Source organism: Mya arenaria, chromosome 17 (assembly GCF_026914265.1).
Source record: "Mya arenaria isolate MELC-2E11 chromosome 17, ASM2691426v1".
NCBI lineage: Eukaryota > Metazoa > Mollusca > Bivalvia > Myida > Myidae > Mya > Mya arenaria.
In genome coordinates, this window is record NC_069138.1 from 29,726,497 (window position 1) to 29,750,232 (window position 23,736).

The window sequence follows — 23,736 nt, forward strand, 5'->3', positions numbered from 1 at the left end:
CAGAGAATGTTGCGACGTGGCTTTTGCGTTTGCCCCCCCCCCCTCTCCACCACCAAAAAATAACAAATAAGAATAAATAGATATTAAATTATTATTATTCTATTTTGGCGGGTTGGGTGTATTTTAGTGCCGTTTTAACATTCACTACAATTCTTGATCTTAAAGAGACTAGCTCATGGTTTGTAAAATGCACTTTTAATTACGAAATTAAGTGTGGCAAATCATAATGAGTGTTAAAAAACTATACCAAAAGCTGAAACCCTCAAGGAAATGCTGATTTTTGCTCAAAAATCGTATTTGAAGACCACCATTTTCAGCGATTTCATTGTTGTTTGATTGGTTGAACATTATAGTGTGATGTTATCGATATGGTGTTAATAGTCAGATTATCTATTATTTTAGTTGACCTCCTGGTGGTTGATTTGTGAGGGTTTCCTTTGCTTTAACACCGGCCTTGGTTCGAGGCAGTAGTCAAGGCTAGGAGTATGGTCGCTGGTGTCCTTGGAGTTTTCCTTCTTTATCTATATAAAGCGGCCATTTTGGATTGAGGGAAAAATGAGGGATTTTTCGAGACCGCTCTTGCGTAACCGTATTGAACCGTCTGCCATTGCAGACGACGCTTTTTCGACGTTATACCTAAAGTACATACCGCCCGGGTTAAATTTATTAAAGCAAACGAATTGTCTTTATGAGTTTGGTAGGATAACGGACGTTACTTTTAATGTTCAACTGCTTAGGGATATTTATTTTTACCGTGCTGCTTAAATCAGCTCAGCGAGGTTAAGTATGTATTATAGCGTAACGAGTTTCAACATGTCCGGTCTTGTTTATGTTTTTCAATCGATTGTGCAATCCTTTATATTTAATACGCAGTATATACCAATTAAGTGTCATTACTACACCAGACATCGACTAACGCTCCTGGTAGTTTTACAGCGAGAATACAGTCGTCAAATTTAAGGTGAGTTTTCACTGATATTTGCCTCAATTGTCAAATTATCTGATCAAAGGTTTTGACATTCGTAAAAATATATATGTGTGGCATTGCAAAATAAATGACATGTTCATCATGTTTGAAATATATGTGTATACAAAATGTTAGTTACATGACATTATATATGTATATTGATATATATATCCTTGTATTTATATGACTATTGTTTATATTTAAAATAATTAACAATATTACAGTTTGTAAATATTGACTAAATTACATTTTGTTTGTTTGTTCGAGATTCGTTTTACATGTACCAATATTGATTTACATAACTAATTTACCACTTTGATATATTATTTGTATGTTGTATTTTTGACCGGAGGCCTTGTATTACAATAAATATTATGTTATGTTATGTTATGTAATTGTACAAGTCGTCCAATCAGAAACCAGCATGTTATAGGATGTTTACATTTCGCTCAGTCGCTCTTAAACCACCAGAGAGTTAACAAGGTTACATAGGTATTTTACTAGAGCGTTTAAATCACTTATTATAGGTAGTGTTTGCAAGCAGACGATACATTGCTCTGTGTTGTTATATTAGTGTGTGATTTAAACCAATGTTATGTTAAAATGTACAACCAAGATTCAAGTATTTTTACAAGTTTTATTTACATCATATTTACAGTACATACTACATGATACATCATAATTATAATGCAATGTATTAAACATACACCTACAAGTATAGACAACATAGCTGGTCATTTATCATAAGTCAAAATCACTCGCTTTGATCCAACTGTTAAATTTACGAGGGTAGTATTTCCACTTTACAAAATACTGTTGATTTAGTCCTTTGCCTTTCGTTTTCAATATTTTCTCAATTTTGAAGGCACTGTTTTCATTATACGATGTCTTCTGAAGTTCACTTTCATAAAATGTTCCGGTAATATCTTCATCTTGTAAATCGCGTAATCTGTAAACAGGTAGTGTTCCTCTGTTATAACGTTTGTGCACTTTAAACACCTCGCCAGTGTATGTCTCATCATACGCACGAGTAAACACATTTCGAAGGTGACTGATCCGGACAAAATCACCCACTTTAAGTTTAAACGGTTTCAGTTTGGGTCCTTGTTTTCTAGACTTTGGATTCCGTGTGAAATATGTGGCCAGACGTACTTCCTCCTGATTTGTGGCTTTTACGTCCACTGGTCGCATCCCAATTGTTCTATGATGGGTCTTATTATAACTGTCAGCGATGTCTTGTATTACTGGTAGGAATGTTGCCGTTTCCTTGTACGAAAAATAGCGCATGAGACGAGTTTTGATGGTTAGAATAGCTCGTTCCGACGTTGAGGCTTTGGTTTCGTTTTGAGTTGGGAAGTAGTGGACTTCTTTTTTCTTCATGAGATTTTGGACTTTCTTAGCTCTAAATTCCTGCCCTGAAAATATATAGTCTGATATTATTATATTTGTAAAATTACAATATGCATAAACGTACCGAACAATTTCAAATAGTAAATTAAGATCTAGCGCGTTAAAAGGCAAATTCCAATTCAAATATTAAATATGCATAATATACCTTTATCAGTAATCAGCTTGGTCGGGGAACGATTAGAAGTTGTAAATATTTTCTCAAACGCACGAGCAACTTCATCGCCGGTCTTGTATTTCAGCGGTTGTAACCAAACGTACTTTGAGAATGTGTCAATCACCAACAAAATATATTTAAAACCCTGGTTCCAATCGGCAAACTTGACCATATCGATTAAATCAGCCATCCATAGATCGTCTTTACCGGCGCTCACGACATAGTTTCTTTGAAAGCGTCTTCTTACAGGTTTATGAAGACTGTATGATTCTTGATCATGCAAGAACCGTCGTATTCTGTGCATGCCAATGTTAAATTTTCCTTCATTTTTCACCACCTTGTCAAGTTTTTGCGGCCCTGCAAATGCTGCTGCGTGTTTAGGGTTATAATAAATATTCTTTAAATATTCCTTCCAATCATCCATGTTTACCGTTCAGTGTCCCCAACACAAATGAACATTCACACATAATCGTATATATTTATACTGTCTCCTCCTCGCTGACGTCAGTTTCATCCCCACTTTCTTCCTCATGTTCGGATGATTCCACATCAAATAAATCCTCAAAATATTTCTTGTGCTTTCTTACAACCTTTGATACCGCAGAAGTGGTGCTGTATCCTTTTGAAACCAGTTTATCTACTTGAGACATGATTTCCTTGTGCATGCTACTGTTTCTGAGCGGAAGAATATATCGATCAATTAAAGATGCATATATGTCCAAAAAGCCCTTTTCATTATAGGGCTGTATGCGCTCATCCGCTAATTCCCGCGCTTCGTCACTGTCTTCGCCATTGTCTATAAATTTGTTGTAAACTGTCTCATATTTTGACTCATTATTCGTACGGGCTTTCTTCCACAACTGTATATATCCCTCGTTATCCTCTACAGGCTCCTCTTGCTCGCTATCGCTTATCTCATCGTGGGGGCGTTTCTTAGACTCCCTGTGTTCGGGGCACCAACCATTTTTAACGTGTCTTTGCACGTCATGTGTGGTATCAAATAACTGCCCACAATCGTCGCAAGCTTGTCCTTTATCCATATTTTCTGGCTCTTCCGCGATGTTATACGTCTGAGTACTCGTTGATGAATGACCAGTATCTCGCAAATTTGCTTCATTTATATTGTTTTCACCGGTCACGTGACTGATTGCATTCCTTTGTGTAGAAAAAACGCTTTTCAATCTTGCCCTTTCTGGTGTAATTGGCTTTAAATCCACCAATAAATGTCCGTAAGGATACTTCGTAGCCTTTGAAAACTGTTTCATGAATATGTCCGATTGCCCGGGATACATTTGTCTGGCCAATGTCATAACTGATTGTTTATCCACGGGGTTATTAAATAGGACTAAATAATGACAATTTCGGCGCTGAGTCGGGTCTTTGTTTCCAAATAAATTCTGGTTGATTGAAATCACGGACAGAGACCTGTGGTGAGAACCCTCCGTGAACAAATCTGTGACCCGTTTGTCTTTTCCAGCTTCGGAGAATAAATCGTCCAATATCAACAAATTGTTGATTCTTGAATCAAAGAAATCATCATCTTCCAAATCGGTGGGAATGCCTTGCACAAACTCCACTCTCGGTAACACGGTCTCCTTGATAATCGAGTACAATGGCTGCCATCTTTTATATAACCAAACTATGCGCTGAACGTTTGGCTTTATTTTTTTGTTATGATTCTGCAGCAAATCTTTGACCATCGTAGTTTTTCCACAAGCTGTTGGCCCAGAGATCATCATTGTAAATGGATGTTGGAACACAATGTTTTCCTCTGATGGCGGTGGTAGCGGAGAGGGTTCTGTATGTGGTGGTGGCGGCGGCGGCGGCGGTGGTGGTGGCGGCGGCGGTGGCGGCGGCGTAGGCGGTGGTGGTGGTGGCGGCGGCGTAGGCGGTGGTGGTGGCGGCGGCGGCGGTAGGGACATGCATACCGGGGATGAGAACTCTAGCGGCGGTGGCGGCGGATATGCTTCGGCGCCCTGCGGATACGCTTGGCTACTTCTTGAATGTTTGCAACGCAAATGTCTTAACAAGACATCTCTCCGCGAAAATTCCTGTAGGCAGTCTGGACATTTATTCATGTTGACTCTCTGGTGGCTTACTTACAAATGACGCGATGTTGTTTTTCACCCGTATTTATATCAAGTGCACCGAATGTTTTAACCAATCAAATGCTTTCGTTCAATTCTCAATTAGTATAAAACGCATGCAGTTATCTGAAAAAAAAATCATTTTTTATTCTGTGAGTTCAAACGATAAGACAGATATTTGGAATAATACAGTGGTAAAAAAATAATATTTTTATGCTGTCTCGCCTGGTTTTTTGTAGTCTCGCCTGGCTTTTTGTTGTCTCGCCTGGTGTCTTGATGTTTTGTTTTGTAAAACAAGAAACACATGCTGAAATATATGTTTGTATTTGATGTATATAAACTCGTGACTAATCACACAACTTCATTCTACTTTCAGACCATGGCATCTTACACGTGCGAAGAATGTGGGGTTAGCTTCCCGAAACTAAGCCAACTACTCCAACATAAACGAGCGATGAATCACTGGAAGAAGTATCAGTGTCAATCCTGCAAGAAAGTATTTAATCGAAAAGACAATTTAGACCGACATCTTCAAAAACACAACGACGAAAACAACCATCATTGTCCAGAATGTCTCAAAGTATTTACTAGAGAGGACGCTCTTAAGGAACATTTGCGCCAAGATCATGGCGGGGCAGGTGGAGTGAAACGACCATCTAATGATCAGGGAGGTGGTGGGGAAGCTAAACGAAAGAAGTTGGATGAAGATCCATCCGCTCATTACGACATTGAGAAAGTTAGTGAGCGAAAGATTGAGAAATTTCGTTCGACTGCCAGTTATTACAGAATACGCGTGAACGATGTGGAAATTACAGATTTGCCGAATATACTCAAGTATCTACGAACACTTTTTCAGGACATCATAAACAAAATGACTGATGAAATAGCATCGAGCGATTTAGTTAGGCTTTCATTGGACAACCCAGAACTAGACTTCCCAATTGTGTTACCATTTATGAAAAAATCAGCCTTGACAGTTGATCGAATTCTGTCAGAGATTGAGAGAGTACTTCAATCCTATGAACAATTTGTTGTGGATGAAACATTTGGAATAGAACTCGTTCATGTGCACATGCCCACTGGAAGTGGTTACAAAATGAAACCAGTAGTAGACATAACAAAAATGTTAGAAAATAAACGAAGTATCATACAGATAAAGAACACAGATGAGTTATGCTGTGCGCGCGCCATAGTGACGGCCATCGCCCGTCATGAAAAACACCCTCAATGGAATAGCATAAGGCGGGGGTATGCAATACAGGGGCAACTGGCTGAGGAACTTCACTGGAAAGCCTGTATTCCTCTTACGAAGTGTGGATTAGACGAAGTCAAAGCGTTTCAAGTTGCTGTACCAAAATACCAGATACATGTACTATCGAAGGACCATTTTAACGCCATCGTATTTAGTGGTCCAGAAGGGGGTGTGCCGATTTATGTGTATCTGCATGATGGTCACTTTGATGTCATAACAACAATGACTGGATTCCTTAACCGAAATTACTTTTGCACAGTGTGCAAGAAAGGGTATCAGCATCAAGAAAGGCACACCTGTAATAACCCGTGTCATTTCTGTCGAAATCTACATACAAACAAAGAAGAGGATTGGAAACACTGTAAAACATGCAACTGTAAATTTATAAACGAAGACTGTTTTGACCTTCATCTAAAAAAATCTGAAAAGGGAAAATCTACGTGTGAGATGTATCACAGATGTAACAATTGCGACCAGTTTATCAACCGATCAAAACACAAACGGGACCATATGTGTGGCGAGACCTATTGTAAAACATGTAAGGACTACGTCATGGAAGATCACAAGTGTTATATGCAGCCGGCTAACGAAGATGACAACAGTGACAATAAAAAGAAACCTAAAGAGACACAGTATATATTCTTCGACTTCGAATGCACTCAGGATACCATCGTACAGTGCAATGATGGTTATTTACCAGGAGAAGACAGATGTATAAATTGTGCAAAATCATGGTGCGGGTCGATGGAACACACTCCTAATCTTTGTGTGGCCCACAAGGTATGCAGTCTCTGTATCAGCAAAGAAATACAACCTGACTCTGAATGTTTGAAATGTGGGCCTAATATCAAAGTATTTTCAGGACCTGATACAACAAAATTGTTTTGCCAATGGCTTTTCTCGGAACCGAACTTCGGCACCACCGTTATATGTCACAACTTCAAGGGCTATGACAGTTACCCTATATTACAATATCTGCACGATAACGCCATTCTGCCAGACGTTATCACGACAGGCTCAAAGTATATGTCTATCACAGTGTCCAAGTGCAAGATAAGGTTCATTGATTCCATTAATTTCATACCCATGGCTTTGGCGGACATGCCTGGAGCTTTTGGTGAAACAGAACTGGCCAAAGGATACTTTCCACATTTGTTTAACCGTAGAGAAAATCAAAATGTCGTCCTCGACCACCTTCCTGATATGAAGTACTATTGTCCAGATGGAATGAAACCAGAAAAACGCCGGAAATTCTTGACCTGGTATAAACAACATGAGCATGACACATTTGACTTTCAGAAGGACCTTTTACGTTACTGTCAGTCCGACGTTGATATTTTAAGAAAATGTTGTTTGACTTTTAGAACACTATTCATGAAACTGACCACGAGGGATCATAATCGAGGCATTGATCCATTTGAAAAATGCATAACCATAGCATCAGCATGCAATCTTGTGTATAGGACACTGTTCCTAGCACCAGAAACGATTGGTATCATTCCTGCCCACGGTTATCGACCAGAAGAAAAGCAGTCGGTCATGGCCTATCAGTGGCTGTCCTACATAGCAAACGAAAAGGTGATTTTCATTCAACATGGTCGAAACATAGGCGAGAAGTCTATAGGTCCGTACAAAGTGGACGGATATTATGAAGACGATGGACGTCGTCATGTTTTAGAATTCCACGGTTGTTTCTGGCACGGTTGTCCCAAATGTTACTCACAGTCTACTGTCAATCCTGTGAGTGAAATGTCCATGGGGGATTTGTATACCAGAACCATGGAAAAGAAACAGTTCATAGAAGCGGAAGGATATTCATATACGGCATTATGGGAGTGTGAATTTAAGCAACAGTTACAAGTCAATGACACCATGAAGAAATTCTTAGACAATCTGGAAATAGTAACTCCATTAGAACCACGGGATGCATTCTACGGCGGTCGTACCGAGGCATTTAAATTATACGAGAAAGCCACTGCAGACAAACAAATAAAATACTATGACGTTACATCCTTGTACCCATACATAAACAAAACCGGCAAGATTCCTCTCGGACACCCAGAGATTATTACAGACAATTTCCAAAACATTTCGAACTATGAAGGCCTCATTAAATGCAAGGTATTGCCACCTAGAAATCTCCATATACCCGTCTTACCTATGAAGTGTAATGGAAAGCTGATGTTCAGTCTATGTCGCCTGTGCACTGAGACCTATCAACAAGAGAAATGTACGCATAGTGACACTGAGCGAACATTCACGGGTACATGGGTGACCGATGAGATTAAGGAAGCTGTTTCACAAGGGTATATCATTCAAAACATCTACGAAATCTGGCACTTTGACGAGATTTCACAGTATGATTCTGTATCCAAATCGGGCGGAATATTCACGGATTATGTCAACACATTTTTAAAGGTGAAACAGGAAGCGAGTGGTTGGCCTAAATGGTGTGTAACTGAACAGGACAAACAAAGATATATTAAAGAATATTACGAGAAAGAGGGCATTTTACTGGATTATGATAAGATCAAGAAGAACCCGGGCCTGCGCTCACTCGCCAAGTTGATGTTGAACTCATTTTGGGGAAAGTTTGGGCAACGTACTAATTTGACGCAGACAACGCTCACAGATGACCCGGCTATCTTTACCGACATGATGACATCGGATCAACAAAAAGTACAAAATGTACGTTTCATTAACGACAATAGAGTACAGATTGACTGGGTATATAACACTGATTTCGTGGAAGCCTCTTGTCGAACAAATACGGTAATTGCGGCATACACCACAGCACAAGCTCGATTAAAGCTCTATAGTTATTTAAAGCCTTTGGATACACGATTGGCCTACTGTGACACTGATTCGTTGGTATTTACAACACGCCCTGGGGAATGGGAGCCCCCTCTCGGTGACTATTTGGGAGACCTAACTGACGAAGTCCCTGGAAATAGCATCACAGATTTTGTAACCGGCGGGCCCAAAAACTATGCCTACAGGCTGAATTGTGCAGACGACGCTGGACAAACTTCCATTTGTAAAGTGCGCGGAATCACATTAAACTTTAAGAATACTCTAGACATTAACTTTGAGACTGTGCAAAAAATGGTGACATGTGGAGATAAAGTAAATCCAATAACTGTCGTTGATACAAATAAGATTGTTCGGAGTCCTGAAAATTGTTGTATCATTACAAAAACCGAATATAAAGACTATAAAATTGTGTTTGATAAACGCGTCATTGGAAATGCGTACACAACCTCACCCTATGGATATTAAACTATGAAAACCTTTGCTGTATATGTACATATCATGTAATTGTATTATAAATTCATATTGTTCATAACGTTTTATGTGTCACATTGTTATTGCATTTAATGTGTTGTCATACAAATGGTAAAATGCCTTGTTTTAATGTTGCTATATATTGTTATGCATATATGTAAATAAAAGTATCAACATTATTCAAGTTTTGTTATATTTACTCATTTGCAAATGTTTACATACCGATGTACCAGATCGTGTTAACCTCATTTGACCTCAATAATAAACACCACCAACAAAATACTATGAATGGGTTGTAGCCTAGTTCCCACGTATGTACATTCCTGAGCGATGAAGTGTTAACCCCACCACGTTAATAGCTTTACTATATCGTTCACCGCTGATTTAAGCGGTTAGCTATCTGTGTGCTGATTTAAACAGCTAGTCGGCTGTTGTTCGTTGTATCTTATTCAAGTTTGACAGTATTATTGTTAATGCTTTAATAAAATGGAATTGCACAATCGATTGAAATACATAAACAAGACCGGACATGTTGAAACTCGTTACGCTATAATACATACTTAACCTCGCTGAGCTGATTTAAGCAGCACGGTAAAAATAAATATCCCTAAGCAGTTGAACATTAAAAGTAACGTCCGTTATCCTACCAAACTCATAAAGACAATTCGTTTGCTTTAATAAATTTAACCCGGGCGGTATGTACTTTAGGTATAACGTCGAAAAAGCGTCGTCTGCAATGGCAGACGGTTCAATACGGTTACGCAAGAGCGGTCTCGAAAAATCCCTCATTTTTCCCTCAATCCAAAATGGCCGCTTTATATAGATAAAGAAGGAAAACTCCAAGGACACCAGCGACCATACTCCTAGCCTTGACTACTCGAGGCCCTCGATAACAAACATACTTTTTTATACAATAATTGTATTTTTTCTGCAATTTTGATACCATAGAGTTATATAATGATAAAATAAGTGTTTTCAGATGCATTAATCTAGTTTTGGCTCGAATAGTACGAGCGAGTCCCTTAAACTATTGTTTTTGTCGTACGCACGTTGAACAGATGGCGCCAATGTGTTCATACATGTATTTGATTTGCTATTCAGATACTATACATGAGTGGACACACACAATGCATGAATTGTAATGAATATTATGAAATGTGCAGTGACATACTGATATGTATGATATCAATATAACTGGTCAAGCGTTTATGGCTCATAGGTTTCTAAAAACAAACTACTAATATAAACATTTTATTAAATTCTATAGTATTGGCACGTTTAGGAAAAGCAATCATGCAAAGGAAAATTGAATCAAAGAAAAATGGTAATCCCGAATGCAATTCTTGTTAAAATCCCTACATAATAAAAAACCATAAGAATATGATGTATTCCTTAGTCCAATATGTGCAAGTTACTAGCTTATAGGCTTTTGGTTGCCCTACTTTGCTCAGTCATTCTCTGTCAGGAGTCGTGTGCCGTTCACCTCAGCAGACCATCCCGAGAGTGTTCGGGCAAACGCCCACGCGTGGACGTCTGTCGCCGTACGGACCAGCTTTGGACGTACAAGTGCGAAAAGCTTCCGGTCAAATATTACAGCGTCCTCATGATGGGCAACACCTTTGAGTCGAAAGGCAAATGTGGCTAATACGTTATATTGATTGCAATCCGCATATAAATTCTAAATGATGTCGACTTGGTATACTTTGTGATTACTGTTATCTAGCATGTGAATTGAAAATTTTTCAAAAAATAAATATATTACACACTTTAATAGGGCAATGTTTGTTGGTGTTTTTTTCCCGATTGATTAAATAAACAAAAAATAAAGAAATTTACCTACAGGCTTATTTTTTATTTTTATAATGTTACTTGTAGATCTTAATGTAAACTAATCCTAGAACGTTTCAGTTATCGTCTTTATATTTCATTGGTATTTCATTGGTATTTCAGTGGTATTGAAAAATATACATTTTCATAAAGTCATATCACTTGAAAATTGTGTACTTCATGACGATTTTTACTTTTGTCCGCGGACTGAGCTTAATAGAACGGGCTTTTACTATTGTGCGGTCCGCGGACTGAGCTTAATAGGACGGGATTTTACTATTGTCCGCGGACTGAGCTTAGTAGGACGGGATTTTACTATTGTCCGCGGACTGACCTTAATAGGATGGGATTTTACTATTGTCATCGGCTTTAGCTTAATAAGACGGGATTTTACTATTGTCCGCGGACTGTGTTTAATAGGACGGGATTTTACTATTGTCCGCGGACTGAGCTTAATAGGACGGGATTTTACTATTGTCCGTGGCTTTAGCTTAATAGGACGGGATTTTACTATTGTCCGTGGCTTTAGCTTAATAGGACGGGATTTTACTATTGTCCGCGGATTGAGCTTAATAGGACGGGATTTTACTATTGTCCGCGGCTTTAGCTTAATAGGACGGGATTTTACTATTGTACGCGGGTTTAGCTTAATAGGACGGGATTTTACTATTGTCCGCGGCTTTAGCTTAATAGGACGGGATTTTACTATTGTCCGCGGATTGAGCTTAAATGGACTCGTTCATGGTGTAAAGGGTTAAACATTAAACATAATTTTCAAGTAAAAGGTGTCAGTGTTATGATATTCTCAGAGGTTGATATTAAAGCTCATTAATAATTTTCGACACAAAATGCTTTATTTTGTTAAACAGCAAGAGTAACGCTTTCGGAAATTGACTCATTTATGGCTTAGATTTTTAATATTATCTCAAATAAGTATTTGCCAGGTGCTAACGTCTGCTACACACGTTTATGACGCCGTTTGTGAACAACAAGCGCTGTACTCATATTCATCTTAAAACAGTAAGTAAGATGTCAATACAATAAAAAACAAGCAAATAAAAACCTTCATTTTTTATTTCATTTTTACATCATTTCGTAATAACATACATGCATGTAATACTATTTTATAAAATAACGGAATTAAACATTCCAATGAGATAATGGCTCTGGTACTCACAAGAAGGGCAGAATTTTAGATGAACTCCAGAGTGTAAGGTATAAAATTGTTTGAAAACCTAAATTTACCACGCCGGAAAAAGAACGAATGTTGCAAGATAGCACTTAATATTACGAAAAAGAAATAGGCAGAAAACGTAAAAAATATGATATCATGCATTATAATGTTTCATTTTTAAGATGCCACCTACGTATTTTGTATGGGGAAAACCCTACGCGGGCGTACCGATCCTAGGAAGACATTTATTAATAAAATCCACTGAGAAGTCGGTAAAACCAGACCAGCCATGTTTATGTGTTTCTAAACTACGTAACAGAGAAATTAGATGGACGCATTGCATAAATCAAAATCGATCATCGGAAAAACTTGGGCATGCCATTTCAATTTTTGATTATGTCATCAAAATCATAAGTTAATAAAAATGTTCGAATACGTGTACTCTAAACAAAAACTGAACATTAAAGCTAGTTTACGCCGTATATTCGAACTATGTTCAATGAAAAGGTGTAGTTATTGTAGCTGAATACAGAATGTTTATACTGTTTTTCTAAGAATAAACCAACATAGCGATTATCGATTCCAACAAGACGTAATCGACTATCGGCTATCTCAATCTTAAACGATCGATTTTCGCCATTACTCGATCATTGTTTCATCATTTGGATTTTTATCGGTTTTGGCATTTTTTTATGTAAACGGGCATGGTAAACTTGAATGATACATGGCCAAGGTGTGGGATGCGATGATTATCTAACACGAGGATGTAGGTAGTAAAACAGACTTCATCGTCCATTTCCTTATAGTTGCACAAAAATAGGCTAAACAGTTTACGTATCATACAGATAATTCGCCCTTTTTATATGTACCTAGTAATTATCTCATTAAAATGCTTGGACGCGGTGAAATTATAATAATCATTTTTACAAAAAGTCAGCTTAAAAAAGACAGCGTAGATGTCATTTAAACGCTCACGTTGGGCCATGATTACAAACAGTTTCAAGTCCGAGTCAGAAACTCATCCGATATCATTATGAATACTCAACTAGAAGGAAAGTTACAAGGAAATAATCTTTGCTGTTTTGGCACTTGAGTCGGAATTCAGACTTGAGGCTGTTCGTAAACATGGCCTCTCATCACACTAATTTATTAAACAAACATTTAGATAAATGTCCCCGTCATCAAACTCAAGCATAATTAACAAACTATAAGATTAATCCTTTTACATGTTTTTTTTTTCTATCTCTCTTTACACTAACTCTCGATTATATGTCGTATTTCTATAATCACACTTACTCTTGAGTATATGTCATATTTCTACCATCATACTAACTCTTGATTATTTGTCATATTTCTACCTTTACACTAACTCTTGATTATATGTCATATTTCTACCATCACAAAAACTCTTGACTATATGTCATATTTCTACCATCACACAAACTCTTGATTAAATGTCATATTTTTACTTTCACACTTAATCTTGTTTATATGTCATATTTCTACCATCACAATAACTCTTGATTATATGTCATAATGCACCATTTGACTAACACTTGATTAAATGTCATATTTCTACAATCACACTAACTCTTGACTATATTTCATATTTCTACCATCACACACACTCTTGACTATATTTCATATTTCTGCTATCACACAAACTCTTGATTAAATGTCATGTTTTTACTTTCACACTCACTCTTGATTATATGTCATATTTCTACCATCACACTAACTCTTGATTATATGTCATGTTTCTACCATTACACTAACTCTTGATTATTTGTCATATTTCTACACTCACACTAACTCTTGATTATATGTCATGTTTCTACCATCACGATAATTATTCTTCAACAATCATTACTATTGACCACGAGTTTAGTACAACTACTATTTCCATAGACATCAATGTTTATCTGCATTCCTTATCATGCATTTAAAAGGTAATTATCTCTTCCCTCCAATATTGCAAACTAGTATTATTGTCAAGAATGCGTTTAATAGAATGATGCAATGTACATATTTGAAACAGGAAAATGATATAATAATGATACGTACAAAAAATGAGCTTTAACATAATTGGTATACAATGAGCGTTTACCTCTATCTAGGCTGCTCTTCAGTATATTGCAATTGGTGACATGGCACGTTCACAAACGGTATGTGCTTACATTATCCTACACAAAACGGTATGTGCTAACAGAATCCTATACAAAACCGTATGTGCTTACATTATCCTACACAAAATGGTATGTGCTAACAGAATCCTATACAAAACGGTATGTGCTAACAGAATCCTATACAAAACGGTATGTGCTAACAGAATCCCATACAAAACGGTATGTGCTAACAGAATCCTATACAAAACAGTATGTGCTAACAGAATCCTATACAAAACGGTATGTGCTAAAAGAATCGTATACATAACAGTATGTGCTAACAGTATCACACACAGCTGTATGTGCTAACAGTTTCATCCTACACAAAACGGTATGTGCCAACAGTTTTCTATACACAACGGTATGTGGTTACAGTATCCAATACACAAAGGTATGTGCTAACATTATCCCACACACAAAGATACCTTATTGATGAAACTGGTATGTCCATACCATAACACATTTCTAAATATACTCATTAATACATGACGTTTACAAGAATTAAAATACAATAATAAAAAACATAATTATTTAACATGGGATAATGAAATACAACAAAACAAAATACTTATGTACATGTACCGTCGACTTAGTTCAATAATAAAGAACATCATTATAACACGCGAAAGGTGAATAAAGTGCAGAAACCATTACTTATGTTCATGTACCATCTACTTAGTTCATTAAATGAACATTATAATTAGTACTTTTGAGAAGTGAATAAAGTGCAGACATCATTTACTTATGTTCATGTACTATCTACTTAGTTCAATTAATAAACATTATAATTATTATTATTATTATTGAAAAGTAGATAAAATGCAAACATCATTTATGATGTTCATGTACTGTTAACTTAGCTCGATATTAAACATCAAAATTATTAACACGGGAAAAGTAAGTAAAGTGCAGACACCATTAACTTATGTTCATGTTCCGTCTACTTAGCTCGATGTTAAAAATCAAAATTATTAAAACATGAAAGCAAATATAGTGCAGACACCATTAAATTATGTTCATGTACCGACTACTTAGCTAGATATTAAACATCATAATTATTAACAAAAGAAAATTAAATAAATTGCAGACACCATTAACTTATGTTCATGTTCCGTCTACTTATCTCGATGTTAAAAATCAAAATTATTAACACGTTAAAGTAAATATAGTGCAGACACCATTAACTTATGTTCATGTATAGTCTACTTAGCTCGATATTAAACATATTAATTAATTAACACGGGAAAAGTAAATGAATTGCAGACACCATTAACTTATGTTCATGTACCGTCTACTTAGCTCGATATTAAACATCAAAATTATTAACAAGTTAAAGTAGATAAAATGCAAACATCATTTACTTATGTTCATGAACCGTCTACTTAGCTCAATATTAAACATCAACATTATTTACACGTTAAAGTAAATATACTGCAGACACCATTAACTTAAGTTCATGTATTGTCGTCTTAGCTGAATGTTAAACATCATAATTATTAACACGTTTAAGTAAATAAATTGCAGAAATCATTAACTTATGTTCATGTTCCGTCTACTAAGCTCGATGATAAACATCATAATTATTAACACGTTAAATAAATATAGTGCAGACACCATTAACTTATGTTCATGTTCCGTCTACTTAGCGCGATATTAAAAATCATAATTATTAACAAGGAAAAAGTAAATATAGTGCAGACACCATTAACTTAGTTTCCTGTACCGTCTACTTTGCTCGATGATAAACATCAAAATTATTAACAAGGGAAAAGTTAATAAAGTGCAGACACCATTAACTTATGTTCATGTTCCGTCTACTTAGCTCGATGTTAAACATCAAAATTATTAACACGTTAAAGTAAATATAGTGCAGACACCATTAACTTATGTTCATGTACCGTCTACTTAGCTCGATATTAAACATAATAATTATTAACAAGGGAAAAGTAAATATAGTGCAGACACCATTAACTTATGTTCATGTACCGTCTACTTAGCTCGATATTAAACATCAAAATTATTAACACGTTAAAGTAAATATAGTGCAGACACCATTAACTTATGTTCATGTACCGTCTACTTTGCTCGATGTTAAACATCAAAATTATTAACAAGGGAAAAGTTAATAAAGTGCAGACACCATTAACTTATGTTCATGTTACGACTACTTAGCTCGATATCAAACATCATAATAATTAACACGTTAAAGTAAATGAACTGCAGACACCATTGACTTATGTTCATGTACCGTCTACTTAGATCGATGTTAAACATAATAATTATTAACACGGGAAAAGTAATGATAGTGCAGACATCATTTACTTATGTTCATGAACCGTCTACTTAGCTCAATATTAAACATCAACATTATTTACACGTTAAAGTAAATATAGTGCAGACACCATTAACATATGTTCATGTACTGTTTACTTAGCTCGATATTAAACATCATATTTATTAACAAGGGAAAAGTGGTTATACATATAGCAGACACCATAAACTTATGTTCATGTACCGTCTACTTAGCTCGAAGTTAAACATCATATTTATGAACACGGGAAAAGTATGTAGATTGCAGACACCATTAACTTATGTTCATGTACCGTCTACTTAGCTCGATATGAAACATCATAATTATTAACAAGGGAAAAGTAAATAAATTGCAGACACCATTAACTTATGTTCATGTATAGTCTACTTAGCTCGATATTAAACATCATTATCATTAACACGGGAAAAGTAAATAAATTGCAGACACCATTAACTTATGTTCATGTATAGTCTACTTAGCTCGATATTAAACATCATAATTATAAACACGGAAAAAGTAAATAAATTGCAGACACCATTAACTTATGTTCATGTACCGTCTACTTAGCTCGATATTAAACATAATAATTATTAACACGGGAAAAGTAAATAAATTGCAGACACCATTAACTTATGTTCATGTATAGTCTACTTAGCTCGATATTAAACATCATATTTATTAACAAGGGGAAAGTAAATAAATTGCAGACACCATTAACTTATGTTCATGTACCGTCTACTTAGCTCGATGTTAAACTTCATAATTATTAACAAGGGGAAAGTAAATGAACTGCAGACACCATTAACTTATGTTCATGTATAGTCTACTTAGCTCGATATTAAACATCAAAATTATTAACAAGGGGAAAGTAAATAAAGCGCAGACACCATTAACTTATGTTCATGTTCCGTCTACTTAGCTCGATATTAAACATCATAATTATTAACACGGGAAAAGTAAATAAATTGCAGACACCATTAACTTATGTTCATGTATAGTCTACTTAGCTCGATATTAAACATATTAATTATAAACAAGGAAAAAGTAAATATAGTGCAGACACCATTAACTTATGTTCATGTACCGTCTACTTAGCTCGATATTAAACATCATAATTATTAACAAGGGGAAAGTAAATAAATTGCAGACACCATTAACTTATGTTCATGTACCGTCTACTTAGCTCGATATTAAACATAATAATAATTAATACTGGAAAAGTAAATAAAAGTGCAGACACCATTAACTTATGTTCATGTACCGTCTACTTAGCTCGATATTAAACATCAAAATTATTAACAAGGGGAAAGTAAATAAAGCGCAGACACCATTAACTTATGTTCATGTTCCGTCTACTTAGCTCGATGTTAAACATCAAAATTATTAACACGTTAAAGTAAATATAGTGCAGACACCATTAACTTATGTTCATGTACCGTCTACTTAGCTCCATATTAAACATAATAATTATTTACAAGGGAAATTAGTTATAGTGCAGACACCATTAACTTAAGTTCATGTACCGTCCACTTAGCTGGATATTAAATATCATAATTATTAACAAGGGACAAGTAACTATAGTGCAGACACCATTAACTTATGTTCATGTACCGTCTACTTAGCTCGATGTTAAACATATTAATTATTAACACGGGAAAAGTAAGTAAATTGCAGACACCATTAACTTATGTTCATGTATAGTCTACTTAGCTCGATATTAAACATCATAAATATTAACACGGGAAAAGTAAATAAATTGCAGACACCATTAACTTATGTTCATGTTCCGTATACTTAGCTCGAGTTAAACATCATAATTATTAACACGTTAAAGTAAATATAGTCCAGACACCATTAACTTATGTTCATGTATAGTCTACTTAGCTCGATATTAAACATATTAATTAATTAACACGGGAAAAGTAAATGAATTGCAGACACCATTAACTTATGTTCATGTATAGTTTACGTTGCTCGATATTTAACATCATAATTATTAACACGTTTAAGTAAATAAAGTGCAGACACCATTAACTTATGTTAATGTTCCGTGTTCTTAGCTCGATGTTAAACATCATAATTATTAACACGGGAAAAGTAAATAAAGTCCAGACACCATTAACTTATGTTCATGTATTGTCCACTTAGCTCGATATTAAACATCATTATTATTATAAACAATTATTAACACGTGAGAAATAAATAAATTGCAGACCCCATTAACTTATGTTCGTGTTCCGTCTTCTAAGCTCGATAATAAAGATTATAAATATTAACATGTCAGAAGAATATAAAGTGCAGACACAATTATTAATGTTCACGTCTCGTCAATTTAGTTCAATAAATGAACATTACAATCGTTACTGTTGGAAAGTAAATAAATTGCAGACACCATTATCTTTTGTTCATGTACCGTCTACTTAGTTCATTAGTAAACAAGATTATTATCAACACGCGAAAAGTAAGTAAATTGCAGACACCATTAACTTATGTTCAAGTACCGTCTACTTAGCTCGATATTAACATCATAATTATTAACATGAGAAAAGTAAATAAATTACAAACACCATTTACTTACGTTCATGTACCATCTAAGTTCAGTAATTGAATATTATTATTATTAACATGGGAAAAGGTAATAAATTGCAGTCAGTATTAGAATACGCCCAACCACCCTCTATAAATATATACCGCCTGTTTAAATATCTTGAATCATCAAAATTCACATTTCTTAATTATAAATTATGTTTTTTTTTTATTTTCACTTACCTTTACAAAAATGTTTTTTTGCAAATATGTTTTTATTTCAAAATGTCCTATTTTACCGTAAAATTCTTATCATTCACTTTTGTCTAATTCATATATGCATAAATAACATTAAAAGTCATTCTTCAAAATACAATGGTTATGCTATAATAAACAAAATGTAACTGGGGTGTACACTATGTTAAACAAACACCAGGAAAATGACATGCAGCATACAATTAGGGCATAAACTACAGGATATATACATGTAAACTATGGGAATAACAATGTGAACTGTCATGCAATAAAGCAAAACAATGCTAACTATAACATATGCACAAATACAAATGCATTCTAATCATCAAAATTAATGTACGTGTGTTTTTATATATTAATATTTTATTAATCGATCAATCTTGGGGAGACTCGTAAAACTAAATCAATGATTTTTTTATAATTTCAATTATCGTGACGAAGGAATAATGAAATGCTACGATATATAACAGATAAAATCAATTGAAGTAAGCAATTGTGTAAATTGTTTAAAATGAAGTATGTCTTAAGTGTTAAATGTGGTATGTCGTTAGTGTCAAGTGGAGTATGGCATCAGTGTTAAATTCAGTTTGTCATCAGTGTTAAATGTAGTATGTCGTCAGTGGCATATTAAGTATGTAATTAGTATCAAATGTAGTATGTCATAAGTAACAAATGTAGTATGTTACCAGTAACAAATGAGGTATGTAATCAATGTCAAATGCAATGTGTCATCAGTGTCATATGAAGTATGTATTCCTGTCAGATGAAATATATCATCAGTGGCAAATGTAGTATTTTATCAGTGTCAAATGTAGTATGTTATCAGAGTAAAATGAAATATATCATTAGTGTCAATTGTAGTAATCATCAGTGTCAAATGGAGTATGTAAACCGTGTCAAATGAAGTATGTAATTCGCTTCAAATGAAGTATGTCATCAGTGTCAAATGAAGTATGTAATCCGTGTCAAATGAAGTATGTCATCAGTGTCATATGAAAAATGTAATCCGCGTCAAATGAAATATGTAATCAGTAACAAATGTAATATGGCATCATTGTCAAATGAAGTATGTCATCAGTGTTAAAGGAAGTATATCATCAGTGTCGAATGAAATATGGCATCAGTAACAAATAAAGTGTGTCATCAGTGTCAAATAAAGTATGTCATCAGTAACAAATGTAGTATATCATCAGTGTCAAATGAAGCATATTATGAAGAATGTTATCAGAGTCAAATGAAGTATATCATCAGTGTCGAATGTAGTAAGTCATTAGTGCGATCTTTTTTGTTTATTTTTACCGGTATATAAAGCATGTCATAATTCTTATCGGACACTCGTTATCATATAACACACACTTTTATTCCGTTCATTCAGGAAATATGTGTAAAAACTCGCTAAAGACTCGTTTATAAACACATTTCCTGAGCACGTATAAAATTTTATGACAATAATTTTAACACTTTTTCTTCTGAAAACGCGTTAAGACTAACCACCAAAGAACCCTTTATTTGCAGTAACGATGAATTCTAGAATCTGCATAATTTACAAGACAGATTAAAACAAATGAAAGTACACTTACAGTATCGATAAACTATAGAATACGTGTATGATGCAAAACAGTTAAAACATTAAACAGACGCAGACAATCAAACAAATCAATATGATGCACATATAAACACAATTATACAAATGAAACTATATTAACAGTCATTGAATGTATTCTGAAACCACTATACCGTACAATATATATTTACAAAAACACAAAAAAAAAGCATTAAAGGGACTCGCTCATATAGTTTATGTTGGCAACAATTTTATTAAACTTGAAATTCAGTTATTTTACTTTCTTTGTTGAACAAAGACATACAGTCATTGATGGGTACCCATTTGAGCAGACTTTTGAAAATCCAAGCCGAACATTATTCAGTTTTCAACAGTGTGGCACCATTGCTTTTCGGCAAAATATTATCCAAATATATGACAATGGCAAGTATACATTAGCAAGAGAGCTGTTATTTGATGTTTATGATAATGTTTAATCTATGTAACCATCATTTTTGTTCACATTTTACAAGAACTATTTATTTTCGATGTTTTGCTTTAAAGAACACTTTTACGTACAAAACATGCATGTGTATGAAAACAAATCAAGCTGTATTTACAGTAATAATGTAATCTGAAATCACTATAACAAGGCATATACTAACACATTAAATAGACTAAACTCAATATACAGTAACAACACACTTTCGAATCATAATATATATAAGTATGACAATGTTAAGACAGGCAACTTTATTTACAGCAAATCATTATGACAATTTTAAGGAAGGCAACTTTACTTACAGTAAATCATAATGACAATGTTAGGAAAAGGACACTATTACAGTAATAATGTAATCTGAAATCACTACATTTTGCAAGGCCTATACAAACATATCAAACTTTATATAAAACAACAGCACACTTTAGAATCATTATGACTTTGTAAAGAAATTACACTATTTACAGTAATAATGAAATCACTATAACTTGCAAGGCGTATAACAACATATCAAACTCTATATACAGCAACAACACAATTTAGAATCATTATGACTAAGTTTGAAAAAAGTGTATATACAGGTTTAATGTTCTCTAAAATTACTATAACTTTCAAGGCATATAACAACAGATCAAACTATATAAACAGCACAAGCCAGGCGCGTAGCTGACTGTTCGCAAATACGCAGTTGCGTAATGACATTTGTACAGGTCGAACTTTTTGTCATACCAAAAACCCCGCATTTGAAATAAAAACTAAAGGGGGGGGATAGGGGTCAAGGAGGTTAATATGATGTCCGACATCGATCTGCATAATCCTAAATTCACCATAGCTACGCGCCTGACAGCACACTTTAGTATCATTACGACAATGATAAGAAATGAAAATCTATCTACAGTAATAATCTACTCTGAAATCACTATAACTTGCAAGGCGTATGCAAACAGATCAAACCTAATATACAGCAACAGTGACCTTAAGAATCAGTTTACAATACATATAAAAGTTTCTACTTTGGATAAACTTGTACAATACTAAAAGAAACCGATCAATCGAGAGCCAGTAATTCACTCTGATCACAGGCGTTGAGCCGTCACCGTTGAAGTTCCTTAGAATTACGTTTTACTTTGACTTCTTGCTTGTAAAGTTTTTGAAAAACCTTTTTACTCTCTGAAAACGCGTCACCTTAGCTCTTTCGGAACCTGGAACAAAAATTTATATTCTAAAATCCAAGCCAGTAATGTGTTGTGTAATCAAATCAGGGAAACTTTCCGAGGGAGATATGGGGGTTACTTTTGGGAGCCTGTAAGAAAACTTTCGGCTCCGTGGACGCTGAATAATTGATTAGATTCATGTGGTTTATATTTTAACAAAAAAAATAAATATTCTCCAGTCGAAGCAACCAATGTGCTGTTAAGATAAATTCACTAAAACTTACCGGAGAATTTTCTAAGAATAGAGAATTAATGTTTACCGTACACATTGCAAGGAATTGCCATATCGGAATTCCATTAAGAGTCCAAGGACGGAATGTTTTTTTAACGGGTGGTCGGAAAACTAAATTAAATATTATTTTCTGCATTAATGTAATTGATATAGACATGAAAAGTATCTGTAATTTTTCTTTAACATCAAAATGGTTCATGTTTTCACGTTTTTATCTCAATAACGCTTTCAATAATTTTCAGATGATTGAATAAAGCAAACCAACAAAAGTGATTTGGTATGGCTATACAAAAAATGCACTTAAGGTTTGATTTGTAACTTGTGGGAAAATGTAAAGTTTTTTTTAGTATTATTAACTGTTGTTTGATGTATAATTATCGCCATTGAACTACTTACTTAAGCTACTGTCTGCTAATAGAGATAAGTAAAAATATCTAAAATGAGAACAGCATCATGCACAAGTCACTGTTTTTCGTAAATATGGCACTGTGGTTGGCATAGTGGGAGGGGGGTCTTTGGGGGATACAGTTTACTTAGTATTTATACATAATATGATAAACCGCAATACACTAACACCAATGCCCCGACTCCTACCAGGTGGGGGTAAAAGTTTTGTCGTAAACGACTTGAGTAAGTGTTTTTCATATTACACTTTTAGACGGAATTCACCACGATCAATATAGACAACTAGCAACTGGCACTGGATCGTTTTTCATTGTTCTTTATCTTATATATCCGCTGTTTACGGTGTAAAGGTTTCATTGAGACTAAACAGATACCTACAAGCAAAACTTGCTTTTAAAGTATATTTATTATAAAACCATCAAAGACG

The 23,736-nt window shown here is 34.8% G+C and overlaps 1 protein-coding gene across 1 annotated transcript; it reads left to right on the forward strand.

Annotated features, from left to right (window-relative positions):
- Positions 1 to 882: 882 nt before the first annotated feature.
- On the forward strand, positions 883 to 9,317 carry LOC128223913 (uncharacterized). Its single transcript, XM_052933375.1, has 2 exons — positions 883 to 961; positions 4,995 to 9,317. Exon 2 carries the CDS (start codon positions 4,998 to 5,000, stop codon positions 9,147 to 9,149), a length of 4,152 nt encoding a protein of 1,383 aa, XP_052789335.1. The 5' UTR covers positions 883 to 961; positions 4,995 to 4,997; the 3' UTR covers positions 9,150 to 9,317.
- The last annotated feature ends 14,419 nt before the right edge of the window (positions 9,318 to 23,736 follow it).